At 48.6% G+C, this 19,454-nt stretch overlaps 4 protein-coding genes across 5 annotated transcripts; 2 read left to right on the forward strand and 2 right to left on the reverse strand.

The window, feature by feature from the left end:
• Nucleotides 1–111: 111 nt before the first annotated feature.
• On the reverse strand, nucleotides 112–3,696 carry LOC105699469 (serine/arginine-rich splicing factor 1A). Of its 2 annotated transcripts, XM_012424482.2 has the most exons (4): nucleotides 3,451–3,696; nucleotides 2,676–3,060; nucleotides 2,375–2,566; nucleotides 112–231 (listed from the first exon to the last, which is right to left on the reverse strand). In XM_012424482.2, exons 1-3 carry the CDS (start codon nucleotides 3,618–3,620, stop codon nucleotides 2,378–2,380), a joined length of 744 nt encoding a protein of 247 aa, XP_012279905.1. In that variant the 5' UTR covers nucleotides 3,621–3,696; the 3' UTR covers nucleotides 112–231; nucleotides 2,375–2,377. The 2 variants fall into 2 exon arrangements, with proteins under 2 accessions (XP_012279905.1, XP_012279903.1); XM_012424480.1 differs by lacking the exon at nucleotides 112–231 and having other exon boundaries at nucleotides 261–2,566.
• Nucleotides 3,697–3,889: 193 nt separating this feature from the next.
• LOC105699568 (ER membrane protein complex subunit 10) lies at nucleotides 3,890–5,234 on the forward strand. The gene is made up of 4 exons (XM_012424689.2): nucleotides 3,890–4,120; nucleotides 4,209–4,472; nucleotides 4,553–4,819; nucleotides 4,915–5,234. The coding sequence occupies exons 1-4, from the start codon at nucleotides 4,067–4,069 to the stop codon at nucleotides 5,014–5,016; spliced, it is 687 nt and encodes a 228-aa protein (XP_012280112.1). The 5' UTR covers nucleotides 3,890–4,066; the 3' UTR covers nucleotides 5,017–5,234.
• Nucleotides 5,235–5,427: 193 nt separating this feature from the next.
• Nucleotides 5,428–8,289, forward strand: LOC105699567 (Bardet-Biedl syndrome 2 protein homolog). Its single transcript, XM_012424688.1, has 11 exons — nucleotides 5,428–5,649; nucleotides 5,724–5,843; nucleotides 5,930–6,118; nucleotides 6,181–6,363; nucleotides 6,451–6,673; nucleotides 6,740–6,942; nucleotides 6,997–7,167; nucleotides 7,227–7,331; nucleotides 7,402–7,714; nucleotides 7,802–8,056; nucleotides 8,137–8,289. The coding sequence occupies exons 1-11, from the start codon at nucleotides 5,428–5,430 to the stop codon at nucleotides 8,229–8,231; spliced, it is 2,079 nt and encodes a 692-aa protein (XP_012280111.1). The 3' UTR covers nucleotides 8,232–8,289.
• A 254-nt stretch (nucleotides 8,290–8,543) lies between these two features.
• LOC105699569 (ras-related and estrogen-regulated growth inhibitor) lies at nucleotides 8,544–11,078 on the reverse strand. Its single transcript, XM_012424690.2, has 4 exons — nucleotides 10,655–11,078; nucleotides 10,279–10,498; nucleotides 10,017–10,203; nucleotides 8,544–8,760 (listed from the first exon to the last, which is right to left on the reverse strand). The coding sequence occupies exons 1-4, from the start codon at nucleotides 10,722–10,724 to the stop codon at nucleotides 8,572–8,574; spliced, it is 666 nt and encodes a 221-aa protein (XP_012280113.1). The 5' UTR covers nucleotides 10,725–11,078; the 3' UTR covers nucleotides 8,544–8,571.
• Nucleotides 11,079–19,454: the final 8,376 nt, after the last annotated feature.

Below are 19,454 nucleotides of genomic sequence, written 5' to 3' on the forward strand. Positions count from 1 at the left end.
TCCTCCTGATATCCGATTATTCCCGTTGCAACGTAGCGCAGTCTCTCCCTCTCGCTCTCTTGCTCTCCGTATATTTATATATGTATATATATATATTTATCTCGTTCTCTCCTTCCTTCCTGTTAGTTTCTCCTCTCCGGAATCGCAAAATCCTCTCCTCAATCAACGCGTCTCACCCGTCCATCTCCGCAAAGCGAAATCCTTCCGATCCGAGCCGAACGGGCGCCCCTTCTATCCATCGAAGAGAGTAAGACCTCGGGTGGGTTTCAGTGTTTTCATTCATTGTGTTACAATCCAATCCAATATACAAAAGAAGAAAAAATACATTAGTATGCCTTAAGTGATTACCCGTTTAGCATAGTCTGCGAGTCCGACCGCCGCTCGACTCGGCGCCTAAGGACGATCCCCTCGAGCCTCGTTAGAATTCTTCAACGACCTCTTTAACATTGTCATCGGTGATCTCGAGTTTCCAGGCGTGAGGGGGATCGCCCGTTGGGCGATTAACAGCGACCGGGCTTGCAGGGTATCATGAGATGAAAATATGATCTCTCGTTATGGGACTGAACGTATGTCGACGGGGACACTTGGTTGGGCGCTAAGGGGTCGTTATTTCCATTTCTTTCTTTCTACCTTTTTGGTGTATATGTGTCTGGACTATCGTCCCTCGGGGCGAGTCCTTCCGAAGGACCGGCCGCGAAGTGTTCCCGTTAAACATTCTACGGGTGTCCTCTCGTCTCGACCGACTCCTCTCCCTCGGGAACTCGAGACCGGGACGAGAGGACCCGCCGTTAATCGTCCCTTCTCGTATGTCTTCCTCGTAGTTTAAAGTGGATTGCATATTTACAAATGTGTACAGTGGCATACATTTGGTGTGGGTGCGTTCGAGAGATCTCTTTAACAATACGGTAACAAGTATGGTAATTTCGAGGACAGCGGGGAAACAGGAGGAACGATGACAAAATAGTGTTCTGTAGTGGCTGCCGTCTCTCTCTCTATCGTTTCTCTTTCTCTCTCACTTTCTCTAGCTTTGTCTCTCAATCTCTCTCTGTACTGTAATTATTAAGCAGTGCATTACTTGTTCCCCCGATTACCGGGGAGAGGATTAATTTCTTGTACTGGATATATCGCTTTCGCAAGCCACGCTTTTCGTCCCCGTATTTTGTAGAGTGGCGTATTTTCGATTTCCTCGTTTTTTTTTTCCTTTTTCATCTTTTTTTTCCCACTCACTCTCCCCTCGAGTGACGGCTAAAACGTCGACATTAATTATGAACAAGTGAGTATTTACATGCTCCTGTCAATTGTTACCGTTAATCTCACATTTACGTGATCGTTAGGGTGAATCGAGAGAGAAGACCGCGGTCCGGTCTGATTTCATTGCGGATCTTGCACCGGTCATTGGAATAATTATCCTACTACGACATAATTCCCTTAAATTGGTAAATTCTGTTCCACGAAAATTAAGTAATGGTCCATGAGTTAATAGTTACCGATACCTTTCCTTTTACATATGTTTGTGTGGAATTTTAAACTTGGAAGATCTCGCTCGACCCGTGCAAGATCCTTGTACGCAATGCGTAACCTCGGTTAAAGATTCTCTCACACTTTGTACACGCAACAGTTGGTCAGAGCGAATCGAGAGTAGCTTATCGGAATGTGGCTCCCGAAGGATAATCATTTTAATACAACGTGTAAACAATTTCTCTCTCGTAAGCAGTCGAGTGTCTCTGACATGAGCGTGATTCACTTTGAAAATAGAATGGTAAATCCATAGGAGATAATGTCCACTCGTTGACTGCCGATGCCTTATTACTTTGAAGAGTATGAATGATATTAATGTCTGATTAAGCAGAGTATGTTTCAATTATTGCTGGTTTGAAATGCGACCGAGTTTGGCGTCCTGGCGATGGATAGTTTTGTGGACGTCAAAGGAATAGGCTTCCCACTTCAATTTAAGTACTTCGTTACTGATAATCCTACTTTGTTGAGTTTTTTAATAACTATGCATGTACCATTCGCATGTCAAATCGCATCACTGAAATTTGGAATGTTCCGTCACGTCTTATAACGTTATTCTATCTAATGTAGCGATCGATAGTCAGAAATTATTTTCCATTTCACATAAGCTCGTTCCGAGCAAAGAAAGGAGAAAAGAAATGATTCACCGACGTACCATTCCAAACTTCAGCTGTATTGCCAAATAAGATCTCTCGGAAAGGAGATGTCAGAGATTTAATCGCTGCATGGTCGATACTTGAAATGTATTTGGATTGGAAAGATGCTCTTCTTTGAAGTACTCAAATCAGCAATAATGAAATGCATAAAGAGAAACGTGAGTAAACCTCTCCTTATATTACCATGTGAAGCATATACGTACACACTAGTCGTAAGAACGAGACCTGGAGCGGGAACGTGATCGCGAGTAGCGACGCAGTGGTGAATAAGTAGGCGAACCACGTCGTCGAGGACTGTAACTTCGTGAACGGCTTCTACCCCTTTCACGATCTTCGCTGCGACCTCTGTCACCCCCGGTATGATTTTCCTTTACCCGAATGTACGTCACATCACCCTTTAACAAAGAAACGCAAATTTTCATTGATCTACCTCAACAATTCATTAAGCATTTCATGCCATTTATATAGAAAACCTGCAAAAGATCTCCACCAACACTTATTTACCTCGTGTGACCTAAATCGGGAGTCATCCAATTTTTTTACGGCATACTTCATGTCCTCATAACGTAAAAACTCGACAACCCCTGTACCATCTTTGTACACATCCGCAAAGCACACGTCTCCAGCTTCGCGCATGTGATCCTTTAAGTCCTGCCAGCTGCCCGAAGGAGGCAAGCCGGTAACGAGAACTCTGTACTGGGATCGACGTGCAGGCGGTCCTCGACCACGCGAATTGCTCATCTCCCCACGACCACCTCGTCCACTGTCCCCTGCACCACGTCCCCCTCGAAAGTTATTGCTAGGACCACCACCTCTAGGAAATTCCACCCGTAATCTGTAACCGTCGTAGTCATATCCATCTCTTGCATGAACTGCATCTTCGGCGTCTCTGTAAATAGGAAAAAAAACTACTTTACTGATTAACTGGCAGTTAACGGTGTCAGAATAGATAATGCAATTAAACAAGTTAAGCCACGCTTCAACCTTGGTATCAGGAATTGTTGGAGTTTGTTGTTCAGGAATTATTGCATAAAGTTCTAAGTATTTTGTAATAAGAAGTAATGAGAGAATATTTTGAGCTGTTAAAACGCGAGCTTAAAGATTAATATTCATAACCTATTTTGACTAAAACACGAGTTTAAATTGCGCAACAATGGCTGCTATCCTAACGGCGGAAAAACGCGCGATAAGCATCTCTCACGACAGGCCATCGTGGCGCGATACGCCTAATCGCAGAAATCATAACTAAATCGTTTTATTAGGGCAAGATAAAAGACACCTTGGGTCGTCGAACTCAACGAAAGCGAATGGCGGTCCCCTTCGGTTTTTCAAGTCAACAAATGTAACTTTGCCGAATTTGTAAAAGAGATCCTGAATGTCTTTCGTCCTTATATCAGGCGGCAAATTGCCCACGTAAATCCTGCACTCGTTTCTTCCGGTATGAGACATTTTACAAGTCACTATTAAGACTCATACGTAAAAAAAACTTAAAAACGCTACGGCGTCTCGCGTTCCTCGACTCTACTCCCTGCTGATGAAATAAACAAGATGGCGATACCGGCTGTTGGCAGTGGGTTCAAATCTAACCTAGACTGGATATCACTCTCTGTGAAATTTGAAGACAGGCTAGTAACTTAGGCGGCGTTGTGATCGCAGAAATCGTCTCACAGAGAAATTTTTTAATTCTTTTATTGGTAACTATGTTTCCATGATTCGCGTTGAAACGAAGTCTAACCTCAAAGTTGGCGAACGAGGAGCCACTGTGCAAATGATTTGATGTGACGGTGTATCAAAACAGTCTATAAATTAGTAATCGGAGAAGAATGTTAATTGCAAACTAGTAAATCTTAAAAACATCGTCATTCTTTAGAATCTAAGCCACTCCATTAAGTAAAATGAATTCCCTTGTCACGTACGTTCTTCTCAGTATATTTGCGTTAGTATCAGCGGTAAGTGTAGTAATTATGTATCTCTAGTTTATATAAACTAAAACTCGTGAACTATTTGTAATGATTAATGTTGACTTTGGATATGTAGACGGAATTGGAGTACGATGGTTGGCTTCAATTGAGGTTATGGCATGCTGTAAACAACGATCCTGTGCCAAACTTTGAGGAAAGAGGAAATATCACGGTATCCAGTATACGTAGCCCAGTGTTTGCTGTTAGCCAATCTAGCTTAAAGCCTTATGAAATCGAGCAGCTAAAGGTCCTTGCTGAACAGGATGGAACATATCGGTTAAGGGTGCTGGTTCGAAGTTCTTCCGGGAGCGAGGTCGTTCTACATAGTTTTGTCCGTGCTGTAAGACTATGGTTTACATATTTAAACAGAATTTTATAATCATATTTTAGTTTTATTTGCATTGTATGAAATCTTTTCAGTGCCTTCTGCTTGGATCAAACTTAGAAGACATTATATCTATATGGCTCGATAGTGCAGCTGAGCCGATAGCTGTAAACCTTTATTCATTAGGTCCCTGTTCATACGAAGATCCTTTATCGGATACATGGATCACAAATGTTAATGTAAAATATACAGAATCTGGTCCAATACCAGATACTGCTTCTTACATCCAGAAATTGGAGAGAGAGCGAGAAGCTAGAGAAAGGGGAGAGACCAAAGACAATCGATCATTCCTTGCAAAATATGTATGTAATTCTCCTTAAAATTTTATTTCCTCGATGTCTATGCATATAAGGATCTAATTATTACTTTGATTCTATTTTATTTGTTACTTTCACAGTGGATATACATTGTTCCTGCATTAATTTTTGTCATCCTAACATCGGCAACGAATCCAGAGGCTGGTGGCGGTGGTGGTGGTGGAAGTGTTCAAAGACAATGAATGTTCATATTATTTAAGGACATTAATATTATACTTGCAAGGCACACATTGTTGCAACTAAGTATTTAAATGTAAGGGGTGCATTCATATTTATATGCGTATGCATTAATATTAAATGAAGTAATATAATTAATGAAAGAAGTTACGTATGGAATAAATAAAGAAAATGTTTACCTGATTTATAAGGTAATAAAGCTTAACGTTTTTAAATTAATGAATATATTTGAGACATTTTTCTTGGTGGGAAGTTATTTCTGAGTATACTAAACACAGCCTATAGATTTCACCTGATATAATCAAATGTACTGTAGGGAGTGTAAAATCAATACATTGACTCATTATTAAACACGAAAGCAAGGGTGTCCGGTGTTACAAGTGGGTAGCTACCCTAGTGAATACTTGTATGACAACATGCCAACATTTTCCTTGCAACTACAAAAACTTATACAGCCAGGGTATGTTGTCAGTGGAAAGTTTGACGGATCTCATGCATGTCTTGCAGCAGCGACACCCAGTGGGAACATTCTGGTGCACAGTCCTCACCGACAGCCTGCGTCAAATATCGAAGTCGAGCAATCTCAAGGAAAACTTGCCTGGAGTGGAGAATTGGCAAAATTGCAGATTGGAAAACAGGTTTAAAAAAATCACTTTTAACCATCTTTGCCCATAAATTAAATTATTAAATGTACTATAAAAAATTGTAACAGGTGACAGCTCTCTGTACGGGGCACTTTGGTGAAGATGAAAGAGATGTCCTTTTGGTGGGAACGGCGACTCACGTTCTAGCATATTTAATAGAGGATAATGCTGATCTTTTTTACAAAGAGGTGCAGTCATTACTATCATATCCTAATGATTGCATGTGTTAAAAAAAATATATAAGAAAGTAGAAAAATGACTCGAATTCAAACAGATGAGAGATGGCGTACACAGCGCAGTAATAGGAAAACTGGGATGGCTGTCGAGTCAGGTAGCGGTCATCGGAGGTAATTGTTCTGTGACTGTTTTGGACTCTCAAGGTACAGAAATTTATTGGACAGTTATGGGAGATCTTGTCACGTCTGTAATGGTCTTTGACTTCGATGGGGATGGCTGTAACGAGGTGAGAGACATAAGCCTTCACTTGTAGTCGGATAACTGGTGAACAATTTTCCATGAATACAGTTGTTGGCTGGTACCGAGGATTTTGAAGTCAGAGCTCAGAAGGAAGACTCGGTGCTCTGGGAGATGAAAGAGACTGCACCTGTTACAGCTTTGACTCCACTTCCAAACAGACAATTTGCATATGCCGTCAGAAATGGAACAGTTGGAGTTTACGAGTCTAATCAGAGGCTCTGGCGAGTCAAGGTGGATTTTTTGTTTCATCGGAAGTAATATCTTACTTTCTCAGGCTTCAATTTTAAAGGAATCTTAAACATGGTCACTTGTTCACAGTCTAAGCACAGAGTCGTGGCGATTCGAGGCTTCGATGTAAATGGTGATGGCATTGCAGAGTTGGTGACCGGTTGGAGCAGTGGAAAAGTGGATGCGAGGACTGCCAAAACCGGAGATGTGATCTTCAGAATTCAATTGAACGCCGGTATTGCTGGCGTAATCGACGCGGATTATCGGAGAACAGGAAGATCGGATTTGGTAATACTCTCCGCAACAGGAGAATGTAAGTAAACTATCAAAACGCTATAACTTCGATTAATTTCTTCGTATAATAATTTAAAATACCCAGTACGAGGTTATGCTTCGGGTTCTGCGGTGGACACGCTCGAAGCTGGAGAAATTAAACGTGATCTCATGCTTAAAAAGCAAGCTTTACAGCTGGAGCTTCAACAAAGAGCGAGTATAACCTATCAAGACAGTAGATTAATCATTGACATTTCCTCATCGAGGGGAGCAGTGCGCCTTAATTTTGCCTCTGGACCAGGATTATTAGTAAGTACAGAAGAGTTCATTTTTATTCTTTCGATAACGAAGGGATATTTTTAGGTGTACTGCGCTATAGTCTTTGCAGAAGGTGTGTTCGAAGGTGAAACACTAGTATCTCATCCGAGCAAACCAAGAGGTGAGTTGGAGATTGAACTGAAGCCACCAAATAATGGACCTATCGACATTCATGTGAAAGCCTGCGTAGGCCCTCCAGGAACCGATGTATTTCAAGTAAGTGAAAATAAGTAATAATTTTTTTTTACCACATACTGATTTTGAACGTTTAACAGGTCTTTGAGCAGACGCGACAACTACCCAGATTTTGCATGTACGAAGTTACCGGCCACCCAGAAAATTTCTCTGAAGATATTCAAGGCTATGGCGTCATCGCTGATGTAATTCATTGAACTTAATTTTATTTTATCGTTAATCCCCAGTATTTTACCGTTAACCTTAACTGTTAAGGTCGCAGAAAGAGCTCAGCGAATCATTCTCTGGTTGAACCAGTGCTTCTTACTCTCCGAGGAATTGGAGATACCCGAGGAGGGTCCCAATGCTGGCTCTATCGAGTTATGGCTTCGAGGATTCAGAGACAATAAAATTCACTGTTTCCGATCAACTCCAACTGGTAAAATAAACATCGAAACAGAAGATGCTGCATTTGCTGGTGACATAATTCAGTCCCTGGCAACTTATTTGGGTCTGCGAGAGCTCAGCTCCGAAGCTAAATTTCCTACCGAAGAGCAGAGAATGACTGAAGCCCTAGAACGAGTTAAAGGTGAATGGACGTACCTAATTAACTAACCCTACATTTTTATGCATTAGAAAATGTCCGTGCGCTCATTCCAAAGTTTTCGAAATTCAGGGCTGAAAGAAGTAGAGTCGAAGCTCCAAGCCGAGGTAGCCGGAGGTTTGACTCAGCTTAAAGACCTTGTGATACGTTTAGAAGACGCCAGAATATTAGAGGACGTCGAGAACATGAAGAAGCGACTCGTGCAATTGAGATCCGTCAATGGTGATCTCATAAGGGAACACGAAATCAGAATGAAGAGTCACGGAGAATTCACGGCAGCCCTCAAAGAACTGAACGTCGGAGTTCAGCGTGCGTCAAGACTTCGAGGTAATTTTCCTTCTTTAAACCCGAGAATAGGAAACACTAATTTATACTTCCGATCACTTGAATCAATTTTTTTTTCCCAGTGGGAAGAGCAGCAGCGAATGCCGTGTCTCGTTGCCGATCGGCGATTCACGCAGAGAACCCGAAGGCGTTGATCCTCGCGATCAGACATGGATAGACCCTCGAAAACGATTAATTGCCCCACTTTTGCAACGGTAATTGCCACTTGCAAATATTCAATACATAAGCCCGTGGTAGACGATTTGTCCGATGATGGACTTATACTTAGAAGTGACCGGAATAAAATAGTTTTTTAATCGGCATCGTTCTCGTTACATCAATCATAGCTTCCGTACACGTTTCTCCGGTTCATTCAAGGTTCTCGTGATAACCGGGGCGATTTATCATTCGGATGGCCGAGAGCCCAGAAACCTCAGCAAGTTCAGATGTCAATGGCCCTTTTCGCAAGTCGGAATCCGTTTGATCGTCTGCAAGAATGCCAGGAGAATCGGGGTAAATTACGGAGCTCCTCTGGCGGAAATGCTGAATCTCCTTCCGGCAATCCCGTAGCAATGCGGGGAAGAGAGGCGTTGAGTCTCGATCCTGCCATCGGTGGAAGCTCGGCCTCGGAAAGGACTACTCTGGTTCCCCAGACTATTCTGGGACTCGATCCACAGCCTGGAGATGTCCTTAAAAATGTCCCGCACCTGCAAAATATCAGGATCGAGCTCTTAGAGAATTTTTTTTTCCCCAATGTTCGCTTGAAAGAGAAAAAAAAATATCCGAATTCTCATCGAGTACAAATAGTCCCGATACCTCGTCCAGCTAAAATTATAACCAAGAGTGGATTTCGAACTGACTAAGTGCAAACATAAAGCGGACTCTAAGATCAAACACTCAGGAGTGGATTTTATTCAAAGGCGCCCCTTGGACCAGGATCTGTTCACGATTAAGTCTCGGGCCTGATTAAGTTTCGTTAGATAACGCCCTCGATAATGCCGGCCGGTAATTGTTTTCGACTGCATGTGTGTACTCGGCAAAACGACCCGGCATTCGACGCCGCCACGAGGGGGCCCTTGTGTTACGTAGACAGGACAGTGACTAAGGGTTGTCTTAATTAATTCGAGCGAATCGTAATCGGTAGAAGCCGAGCCAGTGTCCGGCGGAGCCGAACGGCGATAAGGAGAACAACAAACTTAAGCCTCGGATAAATATGGAGCGGTAATCTGTTGCAGAATACTGGACTGTCTGGTAGAAGTGTCGATGGCTTTGCCGATAATGACCGGGCTTCGGCTTTTGAGCAAGAATTGGTAACGAGAGATCCGGAGGCTAAAGTTTGCTTTCCTGGTGACACGAGCCCGATGGCTTCCACACCGAACGAGCGATATCGATTTTGTTTACGGCCTCGCAATCACGCGTAAACGTCATGACTGGATTGCTGTAAACAGACCGCTTAGAAAAATAAGGCTCAGTGCACAGGGCAACTCGATTCGAGGCTACGGGCGAACTTTCCCCACATTCTCCGCAATTCACGACCGTTCTCGCCACCTCGAGAGAGCCAGGGATCCAAGGAGAAACGCCGACTCGAGGCGAAGAGGTTCCTGGAAGTTGGTTCTCTATACAGACGGCACACTGCACTTGCTTCGTTATCTGGAAACCTATAGAGATAACTGGATGGCACTCAACCCTTGGATTTCTATTCTCCCAGGATGAACCGAACAGGTGGAAATTGAGAATGAAATGAATCGCACCTTATTAACAGGTTATTAACCCTTCGATCGAACAGGTTTAAGTGCAAAGGGTCAAAGACCCCTAGCTTGGATTTCATCAAATATGTACTCTACGATGTCCTAAGTAAACTTCTAGGAAGCATGTAGATTCTCTGGATGGAACTGCAACGTGGAAACTGCTTCTGTTATTTATACAATTATGTAGGGGAATCTGGGAAACTCGGAGAACTCACCTGGTCGATGGATTCTCGGACTGAGATCTCATAAAATCCGTGAGCTTCGATATCCTCGGCCCTTCTGCGCCCTTCCCAGCTAGCCACCATACGCTCTCCGGGTGAACCAGAGAGGTCCGCCTTGTTCCCCACGAGCAGGACCACTTGTGGTATCTTCCTGCCTCTCTTGGCATGCGACACTAGGAATCTACATGCAAGAACGGTACATAAGATAGAGAAACCCTTCCTCATTCGGAAGAGGAAAAAATCCAGGATCCCAGACCTCAGTCTGGACGTCTCCTCGAAGCTGACTCGGTCGGTCACCGAATATACCAAAATGATTGCATCCGCCCAGCGCAGCTTTGGTTCCACAGGACCAGGAGGACATCCTGGAGGATCCACGATCTCCCAGGAGCCTCCGGAATCCTCCACCTTGTAGACCCTCTCAGCTTCGCAGTCATACTCTCCGATGAACCTCTTCGTGGCAAACCTCACCGCCAGAGCTGAAATCAATTAATTTAAGAAATCCTGTACATCGGTACGTTACTTAAAATACGAATCTTGATATAAAAGCGAGTTTGGCATTAAAACTCACCGAGGAAAGAAATCAGATGGAGAGGATGAGACAATTCTACACGATTCTACGGAACGACCGTTACCTGTCTTACCGACACCGGGCTGGCCCAGGAGGATGACCTTGAGGGCCCTGGATGCAGAGGGCGGGCCCATCGCGGCGATGACGGATGCGCCCTTTTCCGCCACGTGCGCGCTCCTTGCTTCCTAGAGACGATCTAACGGAAACGAGCCTTCCGGCGTGGGTCTATGCCTCCGCATGGTCCATGGCCAGGCCCGGCGCGCACTTCCTCCCTCCTCGCTCTCTTCGCAAAATCATCCTCAAACTGACGCGTTCGTTCACGATTGACCTACCTGGTTAATCGGCTGACCGAACGTATTTTCATCGCCGTCTTGTTTTCCCGCCATCCCGCGCTGCGCGTGTATGCCGCTATTCAAGTAGCAAGAACATACGCATGCATACCGTTGCAGGAAATTGCAGGTAGGAAGTAAATTGCGGTGAAGCGGAAGATGAAAATATGCTTAACAATGAGATTTCAAGGTGAGCCGTTAATACCGTCATCTCGTATTTCCATGAAATTAGTCTAGTCTTGCGAGACAGTGATCTTGCTGCATGCCGCATGCGTGCAGCAGCGGGTCACGTGATGGCGCTTCCTTCCGGCGAAAGTTGGCGCCTATCGAGAGCGTCTAATCACGGTCCTCTCGACCACGGAGATAAGTCTCGACAGGACGATAAGCGTTTTTCCGACACCTCGGTGCAGCGGGTTATGTTATTGCTCGAAACGGCACGCATGGAGATAGCGTTAGGATCGTCTGGAAATTCGGGCGCCGTATCTCCGGGCGCCACCCCGACCCCCCTGTCATGGCGGCGGCGCGTGTTCGGAGTACAATGTTAAACCGGTTACGAAAGTAGGCGCGAGAAGGACCCGTCGGTCAAGAGATACGGAGATCGGGGCGAAAATAGAGTCGGTGATTTGTCTCGGGTATCTCGATGCATAGACCAAGGCGAGGGAGGTGTCGAGGGGTGACGAGAGATTCGGCCGTCATGACACCTTATCTACGGCCCCCCTGTCATGGCGGCGCCGGTCCCGGAACCGCAACGGAGTCTGGGAGGAAAACACCAAAACAGCCCGGATGTACAAAAAACGGCAGAAATTACGGTGATTACCCACAAGAAACTCCTGGAGCGTCGATGGAGAGGGTATTCGCGATCGCAGGTGAGCTCGGGGCCTCCTGGAGCTCCTGGAACCCGCGTTTTAAAATTTTTTTTCGAGGTATATGGATATCTTGCTCTTCGGCGCTTACACCCGGACGCCATCTTGCTTTCTTGCCCACGGCATTCTAAGGGACTTTCCGTGCGGTTTGTTTTATTTCTTTCAACAATTAAACTAACTCTTTTAACCCGGGATTAATAATTTGTCGCGGATGGAGGAAGTTTAATAAAATCTTATCCTCCATCATGGCGGCAGCGCGTGCACGGGCTACATTGTGTTCGCTTACGAAAGTAATACGGGGCGCAATTAATAACCAAGCGCCGCTAGTCTTTCCCTCTCTCTCTTTCTTTCTCGGTTTTCGTCGTTTTGGAGGATTGCCGAGGGGAGAGAGAGAGAGAGAGAGAGCGTCGATTATCTTATCCGGTCGGAGGAAGGAGGCACGGTAATCGGCAAGAGGATTCCTTGTTTTTGCCGTTTAAGCGCCGGGACGGGAGTGTATACACTTTGGTTCGGCGATAACCGGGCCGCGCGATAACCCGGGGACTCATGGGGGTCAGGAGGGACGGCACGCTTTTCCCGGGCACCGTCTACGGGAACCGGCGGGAACGGTCGCGCGCTATAAATAGATTATCGAATGGAGCCTAGTTCGGGCAGGAAGAGACGCCGAGGGACAGATTAAAAGAGAGGCGCCAAGGGACGCGGCCGCCATCTTGCTCTACCGCGTTTACCTCCGGACGCCATCTTGCTTTCTTGCCCACGGCATTCTAAGGGACTTTCCGACCGGCGAAGCGGAACGTCCGGTTTGTTTTATTCCTTTTGACAATGAAACTAACTCTTTTACCGCGAAATATCTGTGGGCCTTTGAAGAGCAAACACTGATACCTCGTATGTACGCAACGCGAAGGTCGCGTGGCGTCCTCGCCCGCGGATGATCGCCGATTATGCGCGCGATAAAAATTCGCACCGCACGCGGCGACGTTGGTTAACGCTTAGTCCATTGACGAGCACGTCGGTTTTTATTGTTTTTCTCTTCCGCACTCCATGACGATGCGCGTAATTCGGCTCGAGTTAAATCCGATTTTCTCCTAATAATATCGTTTTCCATTTTCAGAGACGCGGTCGGATCTTCTGGCTCGATCCGTGAAAGGACCGGAGGAATTTTCCTAGGACACCTCCCGGCCAGATAACCCTTTCTACGTTCCGGCTTCATAATCGGCCAAGCCGGCATGGTTTGCGCATTTAATTGCGATTCGCTCCGTGAATTCGGTAGACAACACTCGGTCAACTTTCGATACGTCGTCGCCGCGTTTATCGGCAATATCGGGACGCGTCGTTTACGCTTTACTCCCGCACGTGCGTAAATAAGGATGTTTTCATGCACAAGGGGTCATGTAACTCGGCCGCGCCAGAGGAAACCGGAACCCATCCCGGTCCAGAAGAAGGTCTCGGACCCGTCCCTTCCGGACCGACTCCACCGGCAGTCTATTTCCGTCCCAGGTTTTTACCAGTGGCCCGCTATCTTTGTTTACGCCCCGACGAAGTGGTCCACGAAAGGAGACTGGTCCAAAGTTCGGCCCTCGCAACCTTCGGCTCTTCGACGGGAAATAAGGTCGAAGGGAGCGGAGCAACGGAGCCACCGTGTGCGAAGGTTGGCGTGATTTCTCATATCCTCGTATCGTTTAAGAGGCACTTTTTGTCAGGAAACTAATGTCCATGTTCTATCTCGGTATCTAGACGGCCGCTAGAAGAGGAAGCCAGGGGCGAGCTAGGATCGGTCCGAAGGTCGGTCGCCGCAACCTTCGACCCAGTCGCCAGAAGTAGGTGGGAAATAATGTCAAAGGGAGGTGGCGAGTTTAACCGTGAAGGTCGTACCCGACGACCACGGTCTGCGAAGGTTCCTATATCGCCTGCTATCGACCCCTGGCTGATCAATGAAGAGCTATTTCGACGTAACGACGTCCCGGCTATGCACCTTCGTCGAGCCTTCCGGCGCCATCTTGGAGAACTCGACGCCGCTCCTCGACCTTGGCTCCTTCTCGTCCGGATCCGATGGAGCTCCGCAAAAATCGCCCTCACCCGTTGGACCGATATCCCCGAGTTCCTGGTGAATCGAGACAGCCACCCTGGCCCAATTCTCTCCGCGGGATTCTAAATTTATGCCGGTTACTCCACGTCCCCGAGCTTTTATCGCCCCGGCGAACGGCATCCTTGGGTTTATCTTCCGGGCAAAACCGCCGGGAGAAAACATTCCACGTTCGGGCGCGGTATCAGCGGTCCTGCGACACTCCTAATATATCTATCGCCAATAGCCCCGGATTTATATTTGAACTCTCGAATTTTAATCGATAGCGATTTATACGTAGAAATTTGCCGAACCTGCCCGATGCGCGGTGACCCGCAGAGACGAGGGCCGGGTTCGTTGCACCCGCTAATCCGCCGACCGGGAGCATCTCGCGGTCTTTCTTCGATGCAAAGTTTCATCGCCGATATGTATGCCCCCCGATTAAATTCATCCGGCACGAGAGCGTTATGTTACGCGCTACCCGAAGAAAGGGCGAGAGAGATCTCGTGACGTTGAAGTGGAAATTTTCCCGACCCTCTCGGCGCCGTAGGAAATAAGCGGAGCCCGCGTCTTCGTCGTCCTCGCTCGAAGCCGGAGCGACGAAGAGGTCCTCGAAGGTTACGGCCAGGAGATTGTTACGCGGAAGCTGGGTGTCGGACTCCTCCTTTAATTTTTCTCCCGGTTGGGGTCTTCGATTCCTTAGGACTTCTCGCCGACGCGGTTTCCACGACTCTTCTAACGGATGCTCGCAACGACCCCGACGGGGCGATCGTCCGGGAGTCTTGGGAACCCGAAAGCGGTGCATCTCGGTGGCGAATGAAGCGCGGCTGAATTTAATAACCGGCAATCGGACGATATTTTGGAATTTATTTTGCGCGACGGAAGGCCACCGGGATATCGGGGTGGAGGCATTAATCGAGCGCCGGGCGTTCCGTCTTTCCCGACATTGTTGACTCGACATGGCGGAAAATATTTCGCTGTTGCCCAGACTCGGTTATCGACGGCCGTTCACTGGGTTAAATTACGCCCGGGTAAACAGACTCCATCCGGGATTAATTTATTAACTTTTAGGCCTCGAGGTCGCGGCCGGCCAGAGGAGACTCCGAGATGTCTCGTCACGCCTCTTATCTAAGGTGCGAGTCGCTCGCGAAACCCGAGTAATACCGAGGCCTCGGGGACCTTCAGGGACTTTGACCCCTGCATTTTGCTTTTCCACTTGGCCCGATAACTTGCCGGCAACGAGGTCGATCGCTATTCCGTTTCGCGAGGGTCTATAATTATTCGATCATTCGTAATTGGCTGTTAAAGTCGTCGACTCCGTATACATAGCGTATGCCCACGACATATATATATATTTAGGCGAGGGTATCGCGGGGGAGAAGCGAGCGCTTTCCTTTTTCCTCCCCTTTTCCTCCGCCTCGCCGGCGATACAAGAGGCGGCAGGGTCCTCCGCAACTTAGTCTCCGCGGCGATAATTAGTAATTAGCTATTGCGAGTCGGCCGATCGGCCTTATAGGTGAGAGCATCGCCTCGAGAGCGGAGGGGAATTATTTCCCCGGCTATCTCGCGCCTCCCTGCCGACTCCGGGCCCGAGGTCGAGCGAGGTGTCGGGGACCTTCTTCGGGGGTTCCTTCCTCTCCCCCGTATAACGTTCCACTTAGCTCTTGTGAACTTGATTCCTCTGTCGCGAGTCCCCGGAGACTTTGGCCCCCGCATTTTGCTCCTCCGCATCCGATTCGATAATGAGCAACAGGGTCGATTTGTTATTTTGTTCCGTGAGAATCAATAATTGGCCGATAAACCGTAATTGCTCGGCGTAGCCGCGCCGTTTCCAGTATCTGTATACGCGGCAGATATGTAGGTGAGCGTATCGCGGAGATAGTAATTTGTTATGCATATTACTCTACATATTCGCGGTTCTTTTCGCCCCGGCGTCAGCGGGTCCGCCTCGTCCGGGATCTTCCACTTGGGTGTGGGCAGAGCCGATCCCGCAACCGGGGATTTTTGCGCCTTTTTCTCTCGCCTTTTCTTATTCTTTTCGCTGCTTCCTCCCCCTCGCCGATTCGCTATTTCGAGCCGTGAGAACCAATTAGCGTAGTCGATAAACGATAGCGGAACGTATCGGCGGTCTCCGGCTCGCGCGGACACCGGCCTATCACGGGGGCGATTATTAATCATATCGCCGCCCCTCGCGTCCTTGGACCTTTTATTTTTCCCCGGTCTCGAAATCCTTCGACTTTCTTGGCTACTTGGTCGCGCCAACCTTTTTACTCCCGGCTCCGATTGCGGGAGCACGCCTCGATGACTGTACTCCGTCTATAATTATCCCCAGTCGGAGACGCAGGGGCGTAATTGTTATCCCGTAATTGGTGACAATCGATTCCCCAAGTCAACGACTCTAAGCACGTAATGGTGCCCGTCTGGCTGGCGATAATTCTTTATTCCCGGCCCCGGAGGTTTACAATTGCCGCAATACCAGCCTCTGCCCAACTCGGTGAACTTGACACGAAGGGGTACCTCGCTTTCCCTCGGTTACTTTCCTCCCGGGTTTTATCACCGAGGAGATTTTTTAGAGCGACCAGGACGACCCCCTATCACTAACCCGGGTGTCCTCGGCGGAATCGCGATGCGAGAGGGCCTCTTGGATCAACTTTCGGACTCGTTTTATTATACTCGCGGTATTTTCTGCTCCGAAAATGTCGAGTAGAGAATTGATAAGAATCTACAATGTTTCCCGTGCAAGTCTCTAATCATAAGCGAACTAGTTCCATTACTTGGACTTTGGGTAGACACCGAGGTCTTGGAGCGTCAAATGCGAGACGCTACCTCGTGGATCGTCCCCGAGGAGACCTTGCGGTGAGACCTGTCTAGGGACTACGTCTCACCGTGGGGTGTTTTCTATACATTTCCCTATTTCCCTATATCGGCCGATCGAAGTCTAGCTAGTCTCTTCCTCTCGGCGCCTGATAACGAACGGCTTAGTTCCATTGATAATTTAGTCGGGGCTAAAAATACGCGTATTTGTGCGCTAACCGGAGAAAAATTGACGGATCGAAGTTCTCACGGAAAGTCGGGCCACGTGGAGAGACCGACTCGCCCCAGTTGGGGACCTCCTCGGTGCCGACCTCCGTGGGAACTTTTTTTTTACGTTCACGCCTGGACGATGCTCAAAGCGATCTCTGGCTTGATCGGTCAGTCGACGCCCTAGGTGTGGCGACGACTAGGCCCTGGACGACTTCCTCGATTCTAAAGTCTGTTTATTGAATTTCAGGAACGAAGAGGATCGAGGGTGCTTTTCCTCGCGGACCGGTCGTCGAGGTTTCCGGGACATGCCGAGGTCGTCATCTCGCACGCGTGGCCCTGTACGCACGTAATTGATAATTCTCCGCAATGTCGTGCCAAGATCCCAGGTATGACGGTGAACCACCTGGAATGCTCGCTAAGATTTCTCTGCTCGTTGTCACGTGCGAGGAAATTAAAAAAATCGTGCCCATCGCTTTCCAGGTGACTCCGTGATGCGGCAGGAATTTTTCCTCGACGGCTACCTGGGACGGGAGAAGGAGGAGGACGCGCACGTGGACCCGGCGGACGTCATCGTCGAGTCGAAGACGACGAGGGATGACGCGAGACGACGCCCTCGATAGCGACGCATCCTCGTGCTCTCGGTAACTCTTGAAAATATTATGCCACTCCACCTGACGCACGTGCGAGTGCACTCCGGGTGGCCCGATAACGCCTCATAATATTGTGTCGTGGACGATTCGACAGGAATTCCCAGGAGGCGTCGAGGACGAAACCGCCGGCGCAGGAGCACGCGACACACGTGTCGTTGATAACGCCACGTGACGAGGACCGAGGGGAAGAGTCGACGAGGTGCAAGAGGACGATAGCCAGGACTGGAAAGGTTCAGCCGAGGTTTTCTTAAGACGCGGGAATTATCAGGAATTCCCGGAGGATCGCACGTGGAAGTCCAGGAGGGATGCGAGAGGGGACTCGATGAAGGAGATCGCGACCAATCCTGGGTATGTTGTCCGAGGATTGTTCAGAATGCGCAAATTGTACTTATTGTCGGACTCCCACGTGTACCGAGCGCGCAAGAGGTAACTCGAAGAACGGAGGCTCACGAGATTCCTCCTGGACGTGGGGGAAGATTCATGGAAGTCGCGATCGTCGGACGTTATCGCGAGACACGTGGGCCCTTTTTGTTGACGGGTCGCTAATGCGAGACGGCGAGGAGCACGTAAATCTATCCATCTACGGTTACTCGCCTCCCGAGACGATCCGAGTCGACCACGAGGTCAGAGGGTGCGATCCTTCTCGTTTTATTTTTCTCGTATCTTTACATCTCCTCCCCCACCGAAACGAGGCGTCCCCCAGCGTTCTCCGGTTTATCGGAAGGGCCGAATGACACGACCCTAGTTAAATATTTGTCAAATCTCGAAAAGTTGAAAGCTTAGACGCAACGCCCAGGAGGTGCCAACCTTATCGGGTTGTGTCACTATCAGAGAGTGACTCTTTTCTTCCCGATACGATCTCGGAGTTGTCACTCCCTAGGGACTCGAATCTCGCGAGTCAAAGAGCGAGGCGACTCTCGCCGATTTTCGAAAGCACTTCCTCGTCGGGGCCTCCGGGTCGCGAATAAGAAATCCTTGTTATCTGCGATTTCACGATATCAAGGATTACGGGCATTAAGGAGGTCCCATTGAGTTCCTCGTCGAGTCGTACTTAGACACGGATGGGTCGTTCCCTCGAGGTCGGGACATCCAGAGACGGTCTCCTCCTCGCAGGAAAATGACTACCCTCGGGCAACATCGTCCCCGAGGAAATTATTGTACTGCGGGGTAAATCGCCGAAGCGTTGCGGCGACTCGATGTACTCGCTGCCGTTTTAATCGGAAGTCGATTCCTCCGGGCGGTCCTCGGGGTTGGATTTTGCACCTCAAAGGACTCCTTGGTGTGATTTACGCCCGGTATCGCTTTTATCGCCGCTCGTAAACCTCAAATCCCGGGTCCTCCAAGGATCCGCCGACCAAGGGCAACGTCCTGGCCACCCAAACGGGGAACTGCGCCGTTATACACGGGTCTTCGGTTACGGGATCGTCGCTCGGTGTTGCTCGAAAATTGACACGCTGACACGGGTGGTCTGGAGAACCGTCCGACTCGAGGTACTCCGAAGAGGAGCCTTCTTCGCGGAAGCGTAGCCCGGGGTAGACGCGACGCCACCTAGGAGAGGAACTCTCGTCGGAGCGTCCCGATGCGTTTTTCAGGGGGATCGGGGCGTTAACTCTACGTAGACGTAATCGTGGCCGTAATCGTAGTCGTAATTGCAATTGTAAACCCCCGGAGGAGTCCGGGGGACGCTCCTTCCGGGGTCAGTCCCGGAGATGGGCGTTTCGGGGTGCCCCCTCTCCGGTGTCACGGGGAGACCCGGCGTGGCGGCGACCTCGCGACCGGCGTTATCGGCTCGCGGGGCGGGCACGGCGATCGCTCGGGTCGCACGCCGAGCCCAGTGGCCGAGGGACTCGCTACCAGCCGGCAGCATCTCCCGAGCGAGCCGAGACAGACGACGAGAGAAAGCGCGGCGTGGTGCGCGAGGAGTCGTTCCGCGAGG

Source organism: Orussus abietinus, unplaced genomic scaffold (genome assembly GCF_000612105.2).
Source record: "Orussus abietinus isolate OABI.00-Male unplaced genomic scaffold, Oabi_2.0 scaffold8, whole genome shotgun sequence".
NCBI lineage: Eukaryota > Metazoa > Arthropoda > Insecta > Hymenoptera > Orussidae > Orussus > Orussus abietinus.